This window comes from Ambystoma mexicanum, chromosome 10 (genome assembly GCF_040938575.1).
Source record: "Ambystoma mexicanum isolate Mex_15411 chromosome 10, UKY_AmexF1_1, whole genome shotgun sequence".
In the NCBI taxonomy this organism is placed as follows: domain Eukaryota; kingdom Metazoa; phylum Chordata; class Amphibia; order Caudata; family Ambystomatidae; genus Ambystoma; species Ambystoma mexicanum.
The window spans coordinates 1,649,156,959-1,649,181,400 of record NC_090932.1 but is presented as its reverse complement, the minus strand read 5'-3'; the positions used below and the strand labels follow the sequence as shown (position 1 = coordinate 1,649,181,400).

At 48.2% G+C, this 24,442-nt stretch overlaps 1 protein-coding gene across 1 annotated transcript in view; it reads right to left on the bottom strand.

Annotated features, from left to right (window-relative positions):
• Positions 1–2,600: 2,600 nt before the first annotated feature.
• The window catches only part of LOC138493376 (neurofilament heavy polypeptide-like), a 578,692-nt gene continuing 556,850 nt past the window's right edge, over positions 2,601–24,442 (bottom strand). Inside the window, exon 4 of the mRNA XM_069620415.1 lies at positions 2,601–2,855. Within this exon, the coding sequence (XP_069476516.1) occupies positions 2,822–2,855 (34 nt within the window). The 3' untranslated portion in view covers positions 2,601–2,821. The remainder of the gene's footprint in view (positions 2,856–24,442) is intronic.

The following is a 24,442-nucleotide window of genomic DNA, read 5'->3' as shown; positions in this document are numbered from 1 at the left end:
GAAAACAACACTGGACCCCAACAATCTCAGCAACTACCATCCAATCACCCATCTTCCCTTTGTAGGTAAGATCCTTGAGAAAGCAGTAGCCACCAACTCCACTAACACATCAAAGTCAACAACCTCCTTCAGTCCTCCCAAGATGCATCTGCAGCACAGAAACGGCTACTATCCAGATGATCAATGATGCCCTTAACATCGTTGATGATGGTAATCCTTGCCTCCTGGTTCTCTCCTTGGACTCTCAGCAGCATTCCACACTGAAAATCGCCAGACACTCACTGACATTCTGCATCGTCGCAAGGGAATCAGCAAGAGTGTCCTCAGCTGTTTCGATTCCTACCTTGCTCACTGACACAAATTCACCCAAATGGATTCCTCCAGATCACCAACTCTAGCCATCATCTCTGGAGTCCCACAAGGATCCATCTTCTCTCTGTGATTTCAACATTTACATGGAACCGCTCATAACTGTCCTGGCTCCACTATCAGATGTGGAATCTTCTTCAACGTAATCACTCAACACCAGATCCCCCTGCTCCTCACCTGTAACTTCTGATGCAGATTTCTGTTGTCTCTTCTTCCTCTTAACGTGCTTCTTTTTCTTTTTGTAGAGGTATGGCCTCACACGGACATAAGACACTCTGCCGCTTGTTCTGACAGGATCGGCAGAGGACACCCTTCCGCGAGTGCCAACAAGAGGAAAAAAAACCAAGGCAATAAAAATCTCTTAATCGGTTCGGTGTGTTGGCCGCAGTCACTACTGGTGATGTTTCAGTTTGAGAGTTCGTCTGCGGTTGATCCGAGTCCTGGATAGATGTCTTCACAGGTAAGGGCGTGAACCACCAGCCGGAATGTAGGATCGGAAACCCAAAGTGCTGTGTACTTCCCGGTCTGGAGCTGCGAGGGAAGCAGCGCCGCGGGATGGGAAGAGAGGTACCCGGAGATGCAACAAGCGGCACTGAGCAAAGATGTAGGTTAACGACCAGGAGATGGTCGGTTAGGATATGGTTCCAGAAAAGGTAAGTAACACCCCAAAGCATAAAGGAGACAAGAACCACAAGGTAAGAAAGGAAAAGGGAGAAAGGGACAGAAAGAAGCCACGGGGGAAACCGGGCAAAGGAGAGCGAGTGTCCAAAAGATAATCGAGCAAAGACTGGGGCGAGACCCATAGAGTAGCCTGGAGAAAACAAAGGCCCTCGAAAAAACAGAGTAGGCAGGGAGCAGTAAGGTAAGGCAAAAACACTTGCGTGGATACCCAGAAGCATAGAGAGCATAGGGGTTGCAACGTGCCAAGCCGTGCAAAGGGGCATTGCTAAATACGGAAGAAATGAAAACACAGAAAAGACTAGAACGAACAACAAGGAAGTGGGAAATGAAAGAAATGGCACAGGCTAATGGCGGTGCAGCTGCCAAGCGCTCCACAGCCGCCAAGACAGCATGCGAAGGAAGCGCATGACATCCACACAACATCCACATCCAACAATATGCAGATGACACACAGCTCTACCTCAAGATATCCTCCATCAAAGACATCCACATTCTCAAGGCCTGCTTCACGTTGATTCAGTCCTGGATGTCCAGTGCTTAAATAAGCTCAACTCCCAGCCCCCAAGAACAAATTCCTACTCCTGACCAACAACACCAATTACCCTGTTATTCAGACATGGCTCTCTGCAATGAACCTCAAGGGCTTTGGACTCCAGCGGACCACCTGTGCCAAACTCCTTGGGTTTCACATCGACAGACATGTTTACTTCAAGCAGCAAATAGCAAGGAATACGAAAATGGCTTGGTGCCACCTTTCCCTACTGTAGAAAATCAAGCTCTGCCTACCAGAAAACTACTTCAAATCTGCTTTCCAAGCTTTGGTCCTATAACACCTGGATTGTGGCAATGCCTTTCTGGAAGTCCTTCTGGTGATAACCCTGGCACCCCGGAGATGTGTGTTACATGCTGCTACATGTCTGGTCAAAGGACTTCAAATCCTGCTGCATCATCTACAAAACCGTCACCTGAAGTCCCTAAGATAACTCACTGAGAAGGCCAGCATCCTCTGAGGCCTATAATGCATCTTCTGAGGCCTGTGATTTGGTAGGAGTAAGGACACGTACAGACCTGAACTCTTGAGCAGGAAGTAAAGAACCAGAAGACAGGTCTGATCTGTCTATGTCTCCAGACTCAAGAACCTCCTCCCCATCAACACAAGACTCTCCTGTACAAGGAATGGCTTATCTATAATATCTAGGTCCACGCATCCTCCACTACCCACCTAACCCGGGGTTATGGGAGATGGAGGATGTGCTCCCCCCTGCCTCCTCCCTTGGTTGCTTGCTGCCACATCGCCTGGCCTCCCCTTCCCCATTGTTAGCCCCCGCCCCCCCGCCCTTGTATCTCTAACAGATGATGGACATAGGCTGGCGATTGCTGGCAAACCGTACTGCCTGGGCATGCAACGCCAATGCCTCACAAAAGTTTAAATATACATTAGTCAAATGTATTAGCTTTGCTGTGCCCGTTTCACTTTGGTTTGCTCGTTAATTGGCATCATTCTGCATTACAATGACCACCGTTAGCGACGCACACCCTTCACCAAGAGGTACTGATTTCTTGAATATTTTGGTAAAGGAAACCGTAAGAGTTGTCAAACAACGCACACACAAACATTTAAAAAAAAATACGATTTCAAAGGAATTGGAATTTTAAAACACTGTTGGTCTTCGGACTGCAGTACTCGGGGGGGATCCTGTGTGAGCACAATGAGTGTTGTTTCCATGGTGTGAGTGGTCCTGCCTCGTTGCTACTGTTGTCTCCGCTTCCTTCAGGGCTCCTTTTTGCAACACTTAACGTAAATGCTACCAAAAAAGGAGAGATTGGAGAAAGAGGTGAGTGAGTGGGGTGTGCTTATCTGGTGAATATAAATTCATTCATATAGCGTCATGCACAAGCAAAGACCCTCACTTTGGCGGCTACTTGCCCTTTTAACCCTCAAGATTGTCCACAATGTGCACAAGCCCACTCCCATACGCCTGGGTCTAGACAATCCATCTTGCAGCTTCCAACCCTGAACCAGCAACCTATGCAGGAGATGCCTCAGTGATTAGCCCTCGCTCTGCTCGTCACTGCTGGGGTTAGGGTGGTGACGGGATAGTGACAATGGCTAAGGGTCCGCCTGTGTGCCGGCTCAATGTGCCCACCCTCTCACTAAACTGTAGCAGGGCCTTTTCATTGCACCACAGTGGCCCACATTGTTGCGGAAGGAAGCTTTACCTAGGGCAAGACTTCCCTCTGACTCCCTGACCTGGACGCCCCTTACTGTCTGGTGGGTCATTATTGCTGGGTCTGCCCATCCAGTGGAACCTACATGAACTTCACCACCATTCATGATTAGCACTTCTCTGTAATAGCTGCTAGTATGGACACTGTGTGCCTTGTTGATGCATGTGTTTGTTGCCAGCGCAGTAAACCTACTACTCCATTTCTCCCATCCTGTCCCCTGAACCTTCGTCTCTCCCCTGACCTATGGCTTCTTTACACTCCACCCTCCTGTTAGATAAGCTGGAGTGCCGCCTTTGGGAGGATTGTCCTGAAGTTCTCCTCGCACTGCCACCTACCTTTCCCCTCAACTATGTTGTCTTTGCTTCCGCTGTTCTCTCACAGGGACTGGAATGCAGACTTCAGGAATGTTGTTAATGTCCCACAATCCCCCCCCACTCCCTCCTCTCACCTCCTCTAAGCGATCTTCCGGCTTTCCCTCATCCTTTTGCAGCAACAGGGACACATCCTTTGGGGTGGATGTGGATGGGCCCCTGATCTCACCTTTTCTCAATGTATTTTGTATCCTCTATCCCTGCCCCTTGGAGCAAATGTATGGTTGCAAAATACTGTATTACACAATATGATAACATTTTTAAAAAAGGAACTAAACATACTCCTTATTCTGTTCTTGTTACGGGATTTCACAATTTGGAATTCAGTCATGATGTTTGTTTCCATACTACAGAGTAAGATGTTGTGTAGTGAACTTTGAACAGCTAATGCTGCGTTATTGAGCTTCACCTTGCAAGTCTAAAATCCTGGCCATGACATATTTTCATCTGTTAGGGGAACACTCCAAGGACTTTTTGAATGTATACGCATTCATAAATATATTCGTTATGAAATGCAGGTCTGCTAACCAGCCTCACTTTCGTGAAATGCACTGTACCTTAACACATGTAGAGGTTTATACTCAAGTGGGCCTGCTGGCCCATTGGACCTGTTACTATATAACTGGCATCCTTATATGAGACGCATGCATACATCTACTATTGACAGTCCACTGACCCCTTATTCTTGAAAGGTGCCCATGTTGCCCAATAGTTGCTAAAGTTGCATACATATGGCAGAAAAGCAATCTCCATGTACTTTCCTTTGCATGCATGTTGGATTTAGGAACAGGAATTAATACTACACAGTTGTCAATTGGCATACCTGACCATAATAGCTGAACGTTATTAATCAATGTTAACACATGAATTTTTCCAATGTCTGCAAACGCTTGTCTGCCTGCCTGCCTGTGATTGGAGCTGAGTTAGGGTGGAAATAGATTAATCTAGTGCCCCTCCTCCAAGAACCCAGCTGGTATGTGCTCAGCCTATGGTGTCCTTTGCTTTCCAGTAATTACCTTTCACACCTGATTCACATGTGACAGTGACAGCTTCAAAGACTGTGTTGAACCCATAACAGGGGTTAGGCATGGTCAGGCAGTTGAAATGATGCCCCTTTGCTCCTTAGAGGCCACTCTGTAGGCGGTGTGGGATTCCCTTCCAACATTTTGGAAATTCCCAGCATGTTCAGGTTCCGCCACTAAGTGACTCCTGTAGGAGCATGAGTATTGCTGAGCGGTCCCCATTGGATTCTAGCAAGAGGCTTATAAACCACCAATTCCCTGCTAGGATGTATCTCTCGATGGGGTGGGATCACTCCATTCTGTTGATTACCTGGGGGGAGGGCTAAGACTTCAGAGTCCCCTTCCAGGGTGACAACTGATCAAAGGAGAGAGCGAAGTGCTTCCAGCAGAATCCCAGGGGAACAGAATGGATATAGCTGGAAGAACTGAGGGGAGACAGAATTCCAAACGATTTGCTTTTTACACAGGAGGATCTCTAGTTGCCCCTTCTCACCCTACTTTTTAATGCTATTATTGAACCAAAAGTAACAGCTACAACTTGGAAGAAGGGCCTTCGTATTCCGATTTTTAAAAAGAGAACTTGACTTACTTTGAATTCTCATAGGCCTATTACCCTTTCAGATTGTCCATTCAAAACCTTCACAGAGGTTATCCTGTGAAGACTAACATATTGGATAACCGCAAACAAAGTTGTATCTGATGTACTGTAGGGTTTTAGAGAAGGCATGGGGACCATGCACCGACCCCGGAATTTGTATTTATTTTTTACTAGCAAAAAGTACCTGAACGGGTTCACTCATCAGTTGTTGAAAATCAATGATCCTGTATGTCGCTGTTACAATTCGCATATCCCTTCATGTGCTTTGCACCCTGAAGTAAACTGCACAGACAATAGGTGCGTGTGGGTGGCTGACATCCCCCAGAGCAGATGCTGAGGGGAGGCGAGAGTTGGTGTGCTGCTGCGTATTGGGACCTTCTATGCTCTCTCCCCACCTGTCGCCTTGGGCGTAGTGCAGTTAGTTGCGGTGCATTGTAGTTCAACTATCTTGGAAACCATGCAAACATGGTTTTCAAGGGACATCGAGTTTTGTTCCTCGTGCTAAGACTGGTCCTTCTAGACTACATTGACGTTTCGCCGATTTCAGGGAACCGGCTCATGTGTGAAGGTGCTGAAATTCAGGGAAATGGGTGGGGTATCCACATTTCATGTAGCTAGGGATGTCTGGAGGGTCCTCACAGGTTACTATGCAAGATCTGGTGCAGATTGGAGAAACGCTGTGGAACTGCATAAGAAACAACGCTTTGCCAAGCCACAAACCCACAAACACATTTTTACTTTTAGTGAATTCCGGGGAACGGGGTGGTGTGTTCAAATGTCATGTAGCCAGTAATGTCTAGAGCGACCTACCAGGTAACTATGCAACATTTGCTGCAGACTGGTGAAATTGTGTGGAATTGCATAAGGAACCACTCTTTGCCAAGCCACAAACCCAGCCACAAACCCACACATTTTCACTTTTATAACTATAGATGGAAATAAGCTTTTGTGTTCTGGAGTCCCTGTCTGCGTGGCATTTATGGATCTGTCATCTGCCATTGACTATATATATAGGGGCTGCTTGTGGAGGGAACTAATAGCTGTGAATATACCTCACTCCTTAGTGGACATTCTGGTGGAGATAGATAGGGGAATAGTGCCATAGTCTGATTTGGTACTATAGGGGAGAAAGCAAAGGAAATTCTGTTTAATAAAGGAGTGCAGCCAGGCTGTGTGCTGGCCTTCCTATTGATTAACCTTTATACTAATTCACTCATTAACTGCTTATAAAAGGTTAAATCTGACGAACCTAACCTTAGCCCTATGAGAATATCAGTACTCACATATGCAGACGATGCTGTACTTTTGACCAGAACTCAAAAGGCCCTTCAGATTCTTATAGATGTTTTAGACAAAGTAGATAGAACACCATGGTCATCTAATGGTATATGCTATGTGTGTCTTAAAACATAAGAAGGGGGAGGCGTGGCTTGCGGCGCCAGCAATGTGGACGCCTCGTTAAAGGCTCTGTGGGACGCCAAGTCTGAGCCAATTTATGCCTATTGCAGAGACTTGATTGCCGCACAGATACGACTGAGCAGATGGTGGAATTCCTCCCGGTGCAGTCGCTTTCACACCGGGTGAAAATCGGAGCTGTATTCCCCCAAATCCAGCACAGCTGATATCCCACCGAAGCAGGCTACACGGACCCACGATGGGAGAATGCTGTAAGTACTAAGCCAAGGGAGGAGGAGCTGGTCTCCCTAGCGCTGGAGTCAAGCCCAATCTCATAAGGGGACTGCGAACATTGCCTTACCAACGGGAAACCAGCAAACAGCAATCCTCTGCCACCTAAGCCATTGCCTCTGGTGATCTCCAGCCACACACCACGATGGCCAAGCATAAAGGCCCGAAATCAAAGGATATTGCCAGTATGCTGCACTCATAAAAAAGATCAGGGAGAACCGACCGTAACCAGTCTGAGCCTACGTCACCGGAGAGATCCCAAGGCCAATTGACCACAAAAGATGATATCCAAGCCCTCCTGGCAGACATCAAGATGGAATTTCCCTACTGCATGACGGAGGTGGTGACTAAAATAGAGGGGCTGGACAATCCAATGCAGGAGGTAGAACACAGGGTAGGTGAGATGGAGGACCAAGTCCTAGAACATTTGGCAGAGATCACGGAACTGCAACAGAAACTCCAATCCCTGGAAGAGAACAGCGAAACTATGCATCGTAAACAGGAAGAATTACAGAATAGGGCACGCAGGAACAACATTCGCATTAGAGGGGTTCCTGCCTCAATATTGGATCAGGCCCTCCCAGATTACCTTAATGACCGCTTCCAAACACTCCTCGCGGACTATGACAAATCACTGCTCATGTTTGATCGAACCCATACACTACGAACCCATAGGAACGCCTCTGAAACGGACATTCTGGAAGTTATTACCAGGGTCTACTTTTATTCCACCAAACAGGAGATCATTCTAGCCAGTCGCACACAGGACGATCTGACTTACTAAGGGGCCTCGATACAAATCTTCCAGGACCTGACGCCCACCACAGTCCAGCGACGGAGAGCCCTGGGACCGCTAACAGCCTTCCTCCAAGACCAGAAAATTTAATTTCGGTGGCTATTCCCAGCCACGCTACAATTCTCATTTGAAGGACAGACGCAGGTGAGCCACTTCCTCGAAGAGCGGGAGGTATTATGGGAGGGGAACCATCAACCCTAGACGAAGACCTGACAAACCTGTCTCCGGACAAAAGCCATAGCTCGACCCTGAGATCACAATGTAACTGCTGGATGAAAGTCCCCAAGTGGGGGAAACTAACCCGCCACTCAAAAGTAACAATGAACCCTTGATCTTCATGCCGGAATGCACCCTTTCTGTGCCCGGGCATCCGACGATATGCCCCAGCCGTGGGAATGGTCAGACACTTCGGCCTTGTCCCTCTAGGGCCTGATTTGGTTAACTTTTGGTTATTAACTCTTTTGTTGGGCCGCATGTTTGGCCCCCGAAGTTGGCAAGCCACGTTCACCCCCGATTTGGATACAGATGAAACCCCGCTGCAGCATCATGGCATCTATAACCTAACACATGTAGATGGCTCACCCCTGGATAGCTCTTCTTCCCACCCCCCTACCTGATTAGCAAGGGTGATCACCGCGGACCCATTCCCCCCTGCATATGAAGCTAAGCTATGTCTCACTGAACGTTAGGGGCTGAATTTCCCCGAAAAGCGCAAATCTACCATCAAGCACCTACAAGACCTTATGAATTCAGTGGTATTCCTCCAGGAGACGCATCTGCTGGCAGAAGACTCCACATGCCTACGAAGCCGGCTCACAATAAGAAAGGGGGGCACAGCAATCCTGCTAGCAAAGGGGACATCCTTCAGGGAAAGGAAGGTCTTGCAAGGCCCAGAAGGCAGATATATCTCGGTAAAAGGCGTCCTCTATGGTCAACTTCACACGCTGATTGCCATCTACGCCCTGAATGAAGCCCAGGAAGTATTCTACTCCAACCTGGTGCAGCTCTGCTCCCTTTTGACGAGGGCCATGTGGTCATAGGTGGCGACTTCAATGGAGTCCCGAACCCCTCACTGGACAGATCTAGCGCCTCTGCACCTAGGGACTTCAGGATTGCAGTGGGCCTGTGCCATCTATTCAGATCACTGGACGTTGTGGACTCTTGGAGAGTCCTTCATCCTGAAACAGTAGACTTTTCTTTCTTTTCACATGTCCATCGCACCTCGTCTCGGATAGACTTCATACTTACAAGTCCACACTGCTGCCGTTCACTGATGACATGGAGATTGGCAGGAGGGTCCTGTCTGATCACGCCCTGATCCTGTTGACCAGAGGCATTGCTAGGGGAGGACTAAGGAGGCTATAACTCCTGATCTTTTGGTTCTAGCCCCGGTTAGAATCTCAGGAGCAACAACCAAAGGCTAGCTAGCCCCCATGACAGTTCTGACATCAGCGTAGCCCCGGGTCTTTTCCAGACCTAGCAACACCCCTGCTGTGGACCACCCGAATGTTTGATCCGGATCCCCCAGAAAGGGGGGCACTATATGAACCTATGCTGCGTGATATGTTGTTCCGCAATGCAATAACTACAGCAATACATAACTACTTTAAAGAGAACCCCCGGACCTCACATCCACAGCGACACGATGGGAAGCCATGAAGGCAGTAATCAGAGGGGAAATAATAGCCCAAGCAGCAGCATACCGGAAAAGAAGCACCAAAACAAAGGAACGGCTGGAAGAGGAAGTGGCAAAAGCGGAGACTCTTCATAAGAAGGGATGGTCACCTAAAGCATCTAAACTCCTGAGGCTAGCCCGCAGGAAACTGGAGGCCCACTATGTGGAGGACACTGCACAAACCCTAATTAAGACCAAGCAATACTACTACGTGAATGGCAACAAAGCCAATAGACTCCGGGTTGGCAAATCAGCCATAACTCGCCGACAAAACTATATCACAGCCCTAAAGGATTAGGGAGGCAGAAGTCTGAAACTGCAGGTGGCTAAAGCCCACCAAGCGGACACACTGGCAGCCTCTCCCCGGCTACGCATGCAGCAAGAACAATTTGTGGCGCAGGCCAATATACCAAATTTATCAGAAGCGGACAGAGTGGCGTTGGAGGCCCCCCATTACAGCTGAAGAGGTTGAGGAGGTGCTCAAATCTCTGAGACCTCAGCCCCAGACGGCTTCTCTCCTAAGATCTTCAAATTCTTCCGTCCCCTGCTCCTGGGTCCGATAACAAACCAACTCCTTTCGAGACACAGGCACACACAATAACTCCCTCCATGCAGGAATCCATTAAAATTCTACTTCTGAAGCCCGGCAAAGATCCGAAGGAATTGTCACGCCACTCACCTGGGGGCCGGGGCGTGCCTGCCAAGCCCAGCACGCCCCATCTTGGCGGATTTAACTCTGCGGCCCCCGCTGCTTCCGGGTTTCCCGTCTGCGTGGGTTTGCGCGGGCGGCCGTGTTCCATCTACATGGCACTCGGGGCAACACAGGCTTGCTACTCAAGCCTCGCTCTGGGCATGTCAGCACCCGGGGACAGCACAGCTTGCGTCTCAAGCCTCCTGGGTGCTGGTGGCCCTTCGTTAGGGCCGGATTACTGAAACAAGCCGTGTCTCAACGCGGTTTGTTTCAAGATCGTGTGCTCGCCGGATTTGCTCCTCGGAGCAGTCTCCTGCCTTCTTCCTGGTTCTGACCTGGTTCCTTGCTTTTGCCCCTTGGTTCCTGGCTCCTCTTTCCTTGTGGCTGTTCCTGTGCCTTGGGCTCTGCTTTTCTCTCCCTGGCTTCCAGTATCCTCGGGTGGGGTTTCCCCCGACATCTGGTCTCTACCCCTGGGCTCCCTGTTCATCGTCCCAGGTTAGCTGCCCCTTGGGTCCCCATTCCCTGGTTCTTACCTTGCCCATCTGGGTTCTGGTGCCTGGCCTCCTGCCTCTGCCTGGGTGCTCCATCTTGTGGACTGCGCCTGCTACTCCAGTCTGCTTCACCTTCCTAAGAGTTCACCGCTTACTGGGCCCTACCGCTTTCAGAGTTCGAATCTTCGCCAAGACTCGCCTTCCCTGTCAGTGCTTGCACTGTCCTGACGCCACGTTAATCAGGGAAGTGTGCACCCTGGCGTTGGGAGCCGGTTCACCTCTGACCCGGTGGTCTCACGGGTGGGTGTTGGGCAGGTTTCCCGCGTCACTCATTCATCATTAGTTCATAGGACCGCCTGGCTACTTCACCATGACCATCATCCTGAAGTTCCGGTACTCCGCGCCCTGAGACGCTTTCCTTAACAGGAATGCACATTGTATAGGCCCATTTCTCGCCTTAATATAGACCAAATGTCTATTCTAAAGTGCTGGCGAACAGGTTGGCGTTAGTCCTGCCAGCCATCATTGACCCGGACCAAACAGGCTGTATTAGAGGCAGAGGCACAGGAGATAACATTCGTCCGGCCCTCAACCTCATCGAAGCGGCAGTCCAGAACCGGCAAGAATTAGCAGTACTAACCTTGGATGCTACCAAATCTTTTGACTAGGTGGACTGGGACTTCATGCGCCTCACACTAGAAGCTTTCCAGTTTGGCCCCTTGTTTCGTAGGATGCTGCTGGCCAACTATCAAGCCCCCAAAACATCCTTGCAAGTAAACCAAAAACATTCGGCCCAAAATCCACTGTCATGCCCGCTCTCTCCCTTAATCTTTGCCCTCGTGATGGAGCCATTTGCCCAGAGGCTCTGCCAGAACGACAAGATAGCCGGACTAAACATAGATGGCGAACAATTTAAGGTCTCCCTATACACCGATGATGTCATGCTCTCCATCACAGGCTGTCACTCCTCTCTCCCGGCTGCTCTGGAGGAGCTGAAGGCCTTTGAATAGGTGGCAGGGTTGAGGGTATAGTATAAACCTGAGCGCTGACAGCATGGCAGACCTCCAAGCACAATTCCCGCTGAAGTGGGACCTGACGTCCACACCCTATCTTGGAATCATGGCAGATCCGGGACAACTATACACAGGGAACTTCCCCCTCTTATTCAAAGATCTGCAAGCCGACCTGAAGCGCTGGGAAGGACAAGAAATCTCTCTACTAGGTAGGATTACAGCGTGTAGGATGAACCTGCTTCCCAGACCGCTATATCTTAGCTCAACTCTTCTGGTTCCCCTTCCAAAAAAAACCCTGGAACAGCTGCAGAAGAAGCTTTAAAAATCTTTTGGAAAGGGGGCAAAGGCAGAATCCTCCTCAGAGTCATGACTGGAGCAGCCAAATGGGGAGGTATAGGCCTTCCCAACCTAGCTAACTGATATATAGCAGCCCAACTCTCGAGCGCCACAGCCTGGGAAGAGCAAACAAATCCTCCAAAGTGGACTCGCATCGAGCAAGCATAGTGTCCCTTCCAGCTGAACTCCCTGCTTCACACGACAGGGGTAACTCCTAGCCGCTGGCTGACGATCCTATCCTCCACTAAAGCCACCTTAAGTGCATGGTCATGGACCCGGCGAAGGAAGAAGCTACCTAAGGGCCCAAGCCAACTCTCCCCGATCCTCTGGAACCCGGACTTTTCGCCCAGAATGACTACTGCACGATTTAGCAACTGGTTCAGAGGAGGCCTCCGGACCCTCTCACAGCTCTACAGTAACAGCACCCCACTCTGCTTTGAGGAATGCAAGACTCGTTTTCAGCTCACAGAATCAGAGAGGTTCAATTATGCCCAGATTCGACACTGGATCTCACAGCTGTCAGTTCGACAAGGGGCCACAAGGGACCTTCATCCTCTGGAGCATGCTCTACAAGGGGGCCCCCATAAGGGGCAGATCTCTAAGCTGTACATACTCCTACAGGGGGATATGCTGGCTGCCAAACCACAGTACATGGCCAGGTGGGAGGAGGACCTGGGGCATCCCATTGAGGACTAAACATGGGTGGATATTTGGACAAGAATTAACTCAGCCTCTAGGTGTATCACCAATAAAGAATGTGCATTCTAAATCCTAGACCGATGGTACTATCCCCCAGAGCGCCTGCACCACTTTCAGGCATCTATAGACCCGGCCTGCTGGAGGCGATGTGGAGCACGAGGGTCTTTCTTCCACATGTGGTGGGTGTTCCCCAAGGCACAGGCCTTTTGGGAAAGGATCACACACATCATCGAGGAGATTACCCATTGCAAGCTATCCATGGACCCAGAGGTAATCCTACTGGGAGTGGCAAGCCCGGAGACCTACCCCAAAACAGGACGCACTGCCAAACTACTGACTCAGCTGCTGCTGGCTGCTAAAATAACTGTGGCCCGTCAATAGAAAACACAAGATGGCCCTTCGATTTCTCTGTGGTGGTTCAAAGTGTGGGAGATCCTGGTGGCCGAATAAGGTCACTGCGGCAAGGAGGGAACCCTACACCACTTCACGGATTGCTGGGCCCCCGTATTGGAATACCACAGCCAGTACCCAGCATTGACCTTTCAACCACGGCGGATAACTTCTTTCTTGAGATCCTAGAAACCCGACCTCGGCAGTCAGGGATGGGGGCCCACGAGCTAACCTTTAATCTCCGGGAACGTCTGGTGAAGGGACAGGAAGGGGATGGAGTAGGGGGCGTGGCTAGGGGTGAGATACGCATTAATTTGTACGGGTCAGATCATCTGATATATTTACATATAATTACCATCTTTCTATGCAAGCTGGCAAGACGAAACAGAGCATTGGGGCAATTCAGAGATTCACAAGCAATATAGTGCCAGTCTGCAATCCATCTACTGACAATCTACAAAGGAAAAGTGATTCTGAATGGGTGCTCTGTAGGAAAGATTTTGAGGGTTTATAAATTCCACAGAAGTCCATAAAGTACAAAATTATTTCATATGTAAATTGCCATGTGTCCCATGTATGATGTCTACATATATTGCCCACTTGAAACTTGGCCTAGATTAGCTAAGTGACAAACCTGTGGTGCAGTCTTTACTTTTATGGGTGGATATCGGAGATAACGAACATGCAGAGTTTATTATGCTTGTGTGGAATAGCTTGAGGGACACAAATCCCACAGCTATCCTACAATAAAAAGCTCTTTCTTACTGGCGTTGCATAGAATTCCACATAATATTAAAAGTGTATTGAAGGCAGCATTGTCAGAATTCATGACACATAGAAGGAATGATGTTCTATCTAACACTAGCGTGGTTAAGACTTTCCTTCCACTTGCACAGGTTAACAGTCCTGTACGCTATCTGATTTTTCTTTACAAGATCAGACTGTGTCATTATTACACCGATTAGATTTAATATTCTTCCATTTGCCCACATTAAGGCCATTTGGCAGGGAATGCCAGAAACAACAGAGTTGTCTTGTGCTGGTGTGGGTTGCAGGAAATCTTGGCACACTTTCTGTTGTTGTATCGCCAATACGATACTGCCAGGAAATTATTCCAAAACACAGGTGTTTGGATTTGAATGGGATTCTCGGATCCAGATCCTGGATCGAGGTACGTAAGCAGAATTCCAGAAATACTTGGAGGTTGGAGGATAACGGACGCTGGGCGCCCTTTGACCGGAAGAGCACCAGTGAGGAGAGCATTGGGGCAGAGATCTGGAAGGAGGAGAGACTAGTGAGCAGGAAGTGCTTAGTCTTTGAGATTGACATTGGGAGATTCTGGTTATTTGGAAGCAGAGACAGATGGGTATCGCCATAGAGTACAGCGAGGGGTATCATCCTGGAGAAGGACGAGAGTCAAGGCGGGTATTGTGGCAAACTGGAGAAGACTAGGGACAACATTCTATTGAGAAAGAAAGGTGCCATCAGGAGGGAGAGTATTATTGGCAGGATGAATACCTCAGAGGGGAAAATAAGACCAAACCACTAGAGTGGGGGGTCAGAGCTGGTCCATCCGGAGTTAGAACAAGGGGAGACCAGACACCTTAGACCGGGAGCATGGAGTGTTTTCTGAGGGTATGACGCCTATCATTGTGGGATTAACCCTTGCTGGGCTTTTCTCCACAGAAATTCTAGCAGAAAAAAATTATCAAATTTTTGGGGCGGTGGGGGGGGTTCGGTTACAAATATATATATATATGGGGTGTGGGTATTGGGTTATATAAAAACATTAAAGGGGATGGGGGAACCCCCCCAAAATAAAAAAAATATAAAATTCAATGAGTTTTTACGATGGAATTTCCACGGAGAAAAACCCAGCGATGGTTAATACCGCAACGAAATTACATGGAACCTTTCTGGGGACCATGCTGGTCCAGGGGTGAGCATAGAGGCAGGTGGAGGAACGAGATGGCACCACTATGCCAGAGGAGCAGGGAGGGCAGCATAGCTCTAGAAAGGACGGAGGGGGCCCCAAGAAGCATGACCAAGGAGGGAAGACATTAGAATTTGAGAAAAGGCTGCAAATCTCTACCAAACCTCGGTGTCCGGTCAATTGGTCGACAACAAACTGGTCGACTGCAATTTGGTCTTCACCATTTGGTCGAATGCCAAATGGTCGAATTTTTTTTTTTTTTATATATATGTGTTTTGTGGGTTTTCGTGTGGGGGAAAAAAAAAGAAAAAAAAGGGGGTTGGAGGGGGGACCCCCCCAAAAAAAACCAAAAAAGGGGTAAAAAAAAAAAAAAAATTCGACCATTTGGCATTCGACCAAATGGTGTCGACCAATTGTCCTGTCGACCAAATGTTTTCGACCAATTGACTGGTAACCCCAAACCTCACTAGGGCATCCAGACCATCTCGGAAGCACCCACCTTGGGCCAAGCATTGCTAGAAGATTTGGCCAGCTTGAAAGGAGAAATTTCCAAATACACCCTCCTGAGAGACAGTCAACCGGCGCAACCTAAAAACTTCAATCTGTCCAGGAGACTCGGCTCTATGGCGAAGAGACTCCACACAAGTTGTGCTGCGACGACACCCTGCCTGAAAAGGGAACTGTTATGACTAACGGTCTACATCTGAGTTGCTTCCCTGGAACTTTGAGACATTTTTCTTTGTAGTTGTAACCTGTTTTGGACTTATCTTGTGGAACGTTGATATAATTAACCTTTTGTGTCGGTCCAACTTTGAAGCCGGAGGTGGAAGTCCAGGATATGTTGACCCCCTTTTTAGAGACACAGGACCTTTCCATTAGGGGACATCCTGATAGTTGTTTAATCAGGTCACCCTCTGAGTTATCAGTTTGGCCGTTGTTTTTGTTGCATTTTGTGACATTGTTGTGTATTTTCTTAAGTAAAGATTTAAAACCCTTATACTTTGCATGTATGACTCTCAGTTCTGAGAGCACAGTAAAAGGCATTTGTACAAGCAGACCATTGCATGGGGTGTCAGAAATGGGATTTCAGAAGGACTAGTCTGAGCAGTCGACCCATCACAGACAGGCCTACATATACGCACCTTCTTTCCTTCACATTACCCAGGCTGGTTATCCTTGGAAATGCTCAGTTACAGGGTGGGAGAACCATCTTAGTTGACCTAATGGGGAGCCTATTTTTTTCCCCTTCTTCAACTAAGATGATGTCACATACAATATCTATCAGTCGTTACCCAGAGATAGACTAAGAGATCGGGATGGGTAGAGCAGATGGACTGGTCCAATGAAGAACAATTATTATTATTCATATTTTTAAGGTATCTGGTCAGTTCGGACCTAGCTTCTGGAAGCAACGGGCACTCTACAATCATAGGGTGAACATGGTTAGGGAATTAGAGAAACAATGGAGTGGGGATATACCAAGGGAGGGTGGGCAATTTGTCAGCAATGGATCTACAAGCAACCAATGGACGATACAGTGGGGATCAGATCCCTTAGTATCAGGTAAGGTGGGGAGTGAAGGGTGTGTGGACCTACGTGTTAGGGGGGAGCCATTCTTTGAAGAGGATTGTCTTTGGAGGTTTCCTGAATCCATATAAGTTAAGGGGAGAGTCTGATGTTGACAGGGAAAAGGTTCCAGAGACTTGGGGGGTAGACAGAGAAGGCCTGCCTCTGGGTTCTTTCCTTCCTGCATCAGCAGTATTTAAGTCTGCACATTTCCCTACGTGTGGTGGATCATAGGCTGAGAGATGCTGGGTTTCTCAGTGAGGTAGCCTGGGGATTTGAACGTGACAGCCTTGTAGATGATGCAGCAGGGTTTGAAGATGGTGCAGGCTTACAGCAGGAGCCAGTTTGATGAGGATAGGGATGATGTGGTTGAATTTATAGAGTCATTTGATGAGTCATTCTGCAGTATGGAGGACACATCTAGGTGATGCCAGGGCAGTCACCAGAAGGCCTTCGAAAAAGGCTCTGCCATCATCAAAATGGGAGAGGACCAAGGCTTGGACAGCAGATCTGAAGTTTTTTTCTGGGATGAAGGGCTTTATTTTCTGCAGAAGAGAACGTTTGCACCAATCCAATTCTGTCTTCCTTGCCATGTGCTGTTAGAAGGAGAGGTTTCTGTATAGTAGTGGAGTCCCAAGGGAATAGGAGAGGTGGCCAGGTGGGATGTGAAGCCCTCAGAGTGCATATCATAGAGCCAGCTCTGGATGACCTGGTATTCGGTGTTGTTGGGCAGTAGTTGGAATTCATTCTTGGAGGGATTGAGCTTCAGGTAAGCACTAGAAATCCATGACTGGATCAATGAAAGGCAGGCCTTGATCATGTGGATGTCTTCAATGGAGGATATCTTGGGTTAGAGCTGCGTGCCATCTGCATATTGGATATGGATGTTGTGTGGAGCCAGAAGTGTTCCAAGCAGTTCCTTTTAAAGATCATGGGGGAGAAGATGGATCGTTGCAGGACTCCACAGGTGATGGATAGATATGGTGATCTGGAGGAATTAATTAGTACAAACAGGTGGTGATTAGCAAGGTACCATTTCAAGCACATGAGGATGACCTTGGTCATCCCCATGCAGGCATGTAGATTGTTGGAGAATATCTCGTTAGGTACTGTGTTAAATTCTGCAGCGAGGTCAAGGAGAACCAAGAGGCACGGTTGGCCATCATCAATCATTTTAAGGGCATCGTCATTCACCTTGATGGTAGCTATTTCTGTGCTCGATCTGGACCTGAAGCCAGATCAGTAGGAATGAAGGTGGTTATTGGAGGAGTTGCGTGACTACTGCTTTCTCAAGGATCTTACCTATGAATTAAAGATGTGTGTTCGGGCGGCAGTTGCTCAGGCTATCAGGGTTCAGTGTTGGTTTCTTGAGAAGTTGGAGGATTTTGCATGTTGAAGGTCAGTGGGAAGGGCTTGATCTAGGGAGCTGTTGATGATTGTCTGGCAAGGGAGGAGTGTTCCAATTGGAAGGGTCTTCAGTATGGAGGCAGGGAGGATGTCATCCGCATCCATTGTAGCCATGAGGTATGCTCTGATGGCAGTGAGATCTTCCATAGTGAGCGTATTTAAAATTGTCCAGGCAGTTGTGATGTTTTAGGAGGGATGTGTAGTGTGCTGTCAGTTGTAGCATTGGTGTTTATGTGTTCGCAGATCATGGTGATCTTGTTGATGAAGAAAGAGTTGACAGCGGTGGATTTTTTCGATAGCGTGCGCTACAGGTGGGTCGGAAAGAGGGATGATGCATTGCTTGATGGATTTGAAGAGGGCTCTGCTTTCATTGTTAGGCTTGGCTATGGTCGTTTTGGTAGTAGTTGGCCTTGACAATAGTGATCAGTCATCTGCGTGCAGCACAGAGTTCATTGAGAAGGGTGAGGTCGGATGCGCTGCAGGATTTTCTTTTCTTGTTTTTTGATGGTTTGCTTGTTGAAGTTGAGTTCCTGAGTGTACCAGGGTGCAGAAGGTTTAGGCTTGAAAGTGTGTTTTTTCACTGAAGCATGGCAATTAAGGGTGGTGTTGATTTCTTGGAGAAATAAATTGCAGTCCTGTTTCATCAGAGGTAGGTCAGCCCATGTGAAGGGGAATTTGGCAAGATCTTCCAAGAGAGCCTCTGCTGGGAAGTTCTTGAATGAGCTGAAGGCTTGTTTCTGATGGGTTGACTGGTTTGGTGTGACTAATTTCAAAGAGATTGCCAGATGGTCTGATCAGTTGCACAGATTGGATAGCTGTGATGGAGGGTGGGCAAGGCGGTGATGATGAGGTTGAGGATATTACCTTCGTGAGTTGGGTCTTTCATGTGCTGTGTGAGGTTAAAAGTGTTCAGTAGGCAGTGGAGATATTCCTTCATTGACTTGGTTGCTGGGTTGCCAGGGATGTCAAAGATCCTGAGGAAGATGTTGTTGGCATGCATGAGAGACATGGTGGTGACCAAGACCATGAAATCCTCGATAAAGTAGGTTTTGGGCTTGGGTGTTCTGTAGTTGAGGTGAAAGGTGACCATGTCCACTGGGGAAAGCTGGAAGTTGCATGAAATGTTTTTGAAAGAGCCAATGGTGGTGATGTCCTGTTGGGTACATAGCCATGATGCCTTGTGAATGATGGCAAGGCCTTCACTGATCATGTAGAATTTTTCAGATGTGGGGGGTGAGGACACCTAGGAGGTGGGTGGAGGTGGATGTCATTCAGGTGTCAGTAATGAAGATGGCATCCAAGTCATGTGTGGTGATGAAGTTGGCGATGTCTGCTGCATGGTTGGTGGCTTAGCGGACATCGGCGAGCATCAGTGTTTCATGTAGTGGTGTATATTGAAGTGCTGATGGGGCCTATGGTCATGTGGGTGTGATTGCTGCAATGTGGTGTCCATGATGTTGCTGGTGAGTGGTGTGGTTGGTGATTTGTATTTGCTTATTATTTGTATTGCGCACCAAACCCTGAGGTAACTGGGCGCTTGAAAACTTAGTGATTACATACATGGTCAGGTAAAGTACATTACAGTCAAGTGTGGAATCAACTAGTGGGACCCTAGTTACAGGCGGGTCAGACAGTAGGAGATAATGTGCTGGATCATAAATAAACAGGAGGCAAGGAACAATAGCATAAATAAGCAGTGGTCAGATAGACATAATGATAACATCTTAGTGAAGAGGCTTGTTACTCAGCCAGGTTTTTATACTGGCTTTGAAGATGAGGAAAGAGGGTTCTTGTCTATGAGGGATGGGAATCGAGTTCCAGCGTTTGGCAGCTTGGACTGGGAAGCTGGCTCCTCCGGCTGTTTTTAGATTGAATCTTGGTACCAACAGGTTGTGGGAGTGAGATGATCTAGTGCTGCATGTGGGTTGGTGTTTACAAATTTTGTTGGACAGGTATTTCGGGGCTGTGTTTGTGAGGCATTTGTGCGTGATGGCCAGGGTGCGTAGTGTGATTCTGTCACGGATGGACAACCAGTTGATGTTGTGTCTGTGGATGGATATACGGCAGGATCTGGGCAGACGGAGTGCTGCTCTCAATGAATTATTCTGAAGTACCTGGAGTCTATTCTGATTGTGGTCAGAGGAGCCTAGGAATGGGGTTTTTCAGTAGTCTAGTTTAGACAATGCAAGTGCTCTAGCTACCGTTAGGCAGCTACTTGTAGATAAGTACGATTTACATCTGTAGGTCAGTATATTTGTGTAGGTTGTGGAAGATGCCACACTGCTGACATGTTTTTTGAGAGAGAGTGTGGAGTCGAGATAGACCCTCAATGTTTTTATCTCTTTAGATACATTGATTATGTTACCGTCAATGACGAAGGATGAGTGGTAGAGATGGGCTATTGGGAGACAGAAGTGAAACACATATTTTCCAGAACATACCTGATGTTAGAGGAGCAGGGGTTCTGGGCCTGGATCCTCCTACTCTGATCAGATCCAAACAGGAATTGCCATTTACTTTGTCTGCCCTTCACTGTGGATGCCTGGGTGAGAGTTCCCTTGTCCTAAGAGTTAAGAATGGAAACGAAGGAGCATGGCGAAGCTGGTAGGTGGGGCTTAGGTCACATGGCCAAGATCCACTTGCACCTTGTCACCAACTGTAAGGATAAGATGCAGTCTGGAAGGCAGGAAAACTGTTGGTGGGCAGTGCAACTGAGTAGCGGGGCTTGGTCACATGACCAGCAACATCCTCAATGCTGTCTGCTTGGAGCTGGTCTGGAGTCCTTAAGTATCTGCTTGGAAGATGCGGAAACCGGTGGAGGGCAGAGCAACTGAGTTGCAGTGCCTGGTCACGGGACCAACACTCTCAATGGATACACTTGGAAGAAGTTTATCATCCTACCAGGACACCGTCCCTTTTACCTAGCTCCCATCTTTCAACTGAAGAAGAACTGGGAGGGTCTGTCCCGGGAAGACTGGATTGCACCTCCAGTGAGGGGTGGAGAGAGAAGCAAGAAGCTGGGTATGTCTTCCTGGAGCAGGGAGAGCCCAGTCCATTTAAAAGGAAGGGGCCGAACTGGAGCCATGTTGGTGGAGGTGTTATGACTGCGGTGAACAGCACCATCTGACGTGGACATGCCCAATCCTAGTTTGGGAGAGGGAAGAGGACTTGCCCCAGAGGAAACCAGAGATGAGAGCTCAGGAGCGTAACCCGACAGTGGCTCTTACGGACAGCACCAGGGTCAAGAAGGTATTTTCACCATGCAAGGTAGTGCTAGAGGAAGGCTACAGAAGCCATGCATTAAATAAAGAGTAGCCAAGTCTGAATCACCAGGATATCATGGTGAAAACTGAAACTTTAAGACCAAAGGCTGAATCTATAGACTCCTCTAGCAGAACTTTAGTTCCCTTGTGGAGGTTGTTCTCATTTGTATGGTGCTATACCACATCACTTGGAATTGCCTGTCTCTGGCTCTAGAGGGAAGAGACCTAGAAACAGGAAGAAAGTCTGAAGACTGGAACAAGAACCAAAATAGGCTTGCTCTAGAGAAACCCCTTAGTCCACTGCTGAATCAACCCAAGTGCTGTCACCAAGGGTACATGCACCAAGGTCGAGAAAGAAGTAACCAGCTCCAAAAGCCAATTCTGAGGCAAATCTATTGATGGTTCCGCTGGCTGAGGGATGTTGCTGCTGTGATGAGATGGACCATGGAAAGTGTCCAGTTCTTGTCCACAGAAGGAAGAAAGTGACTTTACACACTTGCCCATGCAATGAATCAAGAAGAGCGGCCAGAGGTCTTGGACCAGGAGAAGACTGATAGGCACAAGCTAGGAGTCAAGAAGAGGCTAATATCTGGGCCAAAAACAAAGAAGAGGCCCTTGCTTGAAGGACAGCTGAAGCCCAGGCCAGATGGAGAGATGAAGCCCTGGCCAGAGAGACAGCTGAAGCCCAGGACAGACGGAGTGGAACCCCAGGACAGAGAGAGAGCAGAAGCTCCAGTTAGTAGAAAGCAAAAGCCTTAACCCAAGACAACGCATAAGGCCTTGCCAGAGAATGAGCCAAAGCCCTGGCTCAAGGGAAATCTGAGTCTGTGGCCTGAGATGAAGACCAAATTCCTTGCCTGAGAAAAGGCAGAAGCCATGGCTTGAGGAAAACTGAAGCCCTGGCCTGAAAAGAAGCTGAAGCCTTTGCCAATGAAGAAGCTGAATTCCCCGCCCAAGAAGGGAATACGCCCCTGTCACAAAAAGAGACTGAAGCCCTGGCCTGAGCGTGGTTCAAATCACAAGTCCTAGAGACGATAGAGGCCCTGGCCCAGGATTAAGCCAGTCTGTGCTTGTCCAGAAGCAAAGAGAGAGGGTCTTGCATACAAGGACGCTGGGGCCCTTCCTCAACAGGATCAGAAGCTCCTGACTTAGCAGAGGCTGAAGCCCTGATCAGGTAGCCAGCCTACTTTCGACTCCAGAGAAGTGCCTAACCCACAAGGACTATGAAGCCAGAATACAAATAGAGATTGACTGAACCAGAGGAAACACATGGAGAACACAACAGAGGGACTGCAGACCAGGGGACGATAGCAGACGTTGACAAGGAGAGAATGACAATGGGAGACCAAACTGGTAGGAGGAGTACTAGCATGAGAAAGGATAGAGGATCCTGGATGACGGGAGGCTTGCATGGCAGAGAAGACCCAGCAGCCTCAACGTGAGCTAAGCAGGTGTGGGAAACCTACTCAGATTTGGAGGGATCTCGGGATGGCCATAAGGGAATCGGACGGATCCTTCCACCTTTTCTCTCCTCCCAGTACCTAATCTACCAGTTATCCATGATGGCGTTTACCACAGCTCTCCCTCACCCATGGGAGCGGGAAGGACATGTAGGAGGTCCCGATCATGGGTCTCCTCAGGTCCAGCCCAGTAGAAGAATGGAGGGAAGGATTTGTTTCATAATCTCCACAGCTGAGCTGTCCCATAACTCCAGAGGAGTGTCACAAGGAAGAGGGGGATATGTGACAACGTCCCAGCCATGTTGTCTGTCACTATCACATGCAGGGTGCTGGGGGGGAGGGGCCCTTTGGGAACCCCAACCTCCACATCACACCAAGCTAGTACATATGTTTTTGAGATTCGTGATTTCGGATACACTGACCTAATTGGGCCCACTGACCTATGAGAAACACCTCCTAGACTCTATTAAAAGTATTTGTATGAAGAGGTTATGCAGGCCGCACAGATTCACAGCCACCCCTAATCCTGCTGATACTGAGAGAAAATAAAAAATGGGAGCCAACCCTTTTATAGCCTCCGGTCTTCCCCCTTGCAGACTTTATGACCATGAGGGGGGAAGGGGAAACTTGCATTTAAAGGGCAGCCAGACCAGTCAGTCCTGGCCATTTCATGGTAGAGCTTGAAAGATGAGGAGGACTCCAGACTCAGGGAGGCACCCACCCTGGAGGGCCCCAGCGAGAAGAAATGTGCTGCAGAAATCTGGAAGGAGGAGAGACTGATGAGTGGTAAGGAGATAAATGTGAGGTCTAGAGAGAAAATAGAGGTTGTGATTGTGGGAGAGTCTTTGAGATTGAAGACTTGTGATGCTGGTTGAGTTGAAAAAGAGGGGCACCACTATGGACGGTAGCGCATGGGTACAATCTGGGTGAAAAGAAAAGAGTATAGGTCGAGAAGGAAAGTAGAGTAGCGTATAGGAAAGGGTAGAAGACTTGGGAGAAGATTTTAATGAGAAAAAGAGATATGCAGAAACCCACAGCACATCACCAAATAATCCAACAGGGAGACCGACAGCAAAGGTAGAGACATAGTTTAGTTATATACAGTTGTTCAAAAATGGTTCTGGAAACCAGCATAGTATCTCTGTCCCAAAAAGGTTGGCCCAAGCACAGAAACCTCAGGGTTTATAAGCAGTTTTTCACAATGAACTCATACAGAAAAGTCAGTATGATATATCGAGTCTACCACATTAACAATGCTCTTCCTAATGATACACCCTTTGGGCATGGCTTTACAATCCCAGCTCAATGCAATATTGCTTGGACCACCCATGTGACATAGACCACTTCCTCTTCGGGAGCTTTTCATTACACCTAATGGTGTAAAACTGTGGACTCAATAGTTTTGTGATCGGCAATCCAATCTCAGTGCCCTCATATCGAATGCGACTCAGATGGTAGCTTACCTTCGCATGGTCTTATAGAGACACTTCTGCACCTGCCAACCAATCGCTATTCCTTCTACACCACCTCCCCTAGCATGCATGCAGCTCTGACATTATTACCACATTGATGGCTGTTTTTCAGAACAGTCTGTCGTCCATGGACCTGATGGAAAATGCCACCATCTTCCACAGATTCCATCAGGAGGGAGGGTGTTATTGGCGGGACAATTACTTCAGAGAGAGAAAAGAGACTAAACACCTACAGATGAACAGAGCTGGACCATCCTATTGTATTGTGTTGTATTGTACTAACCAGTATGATTT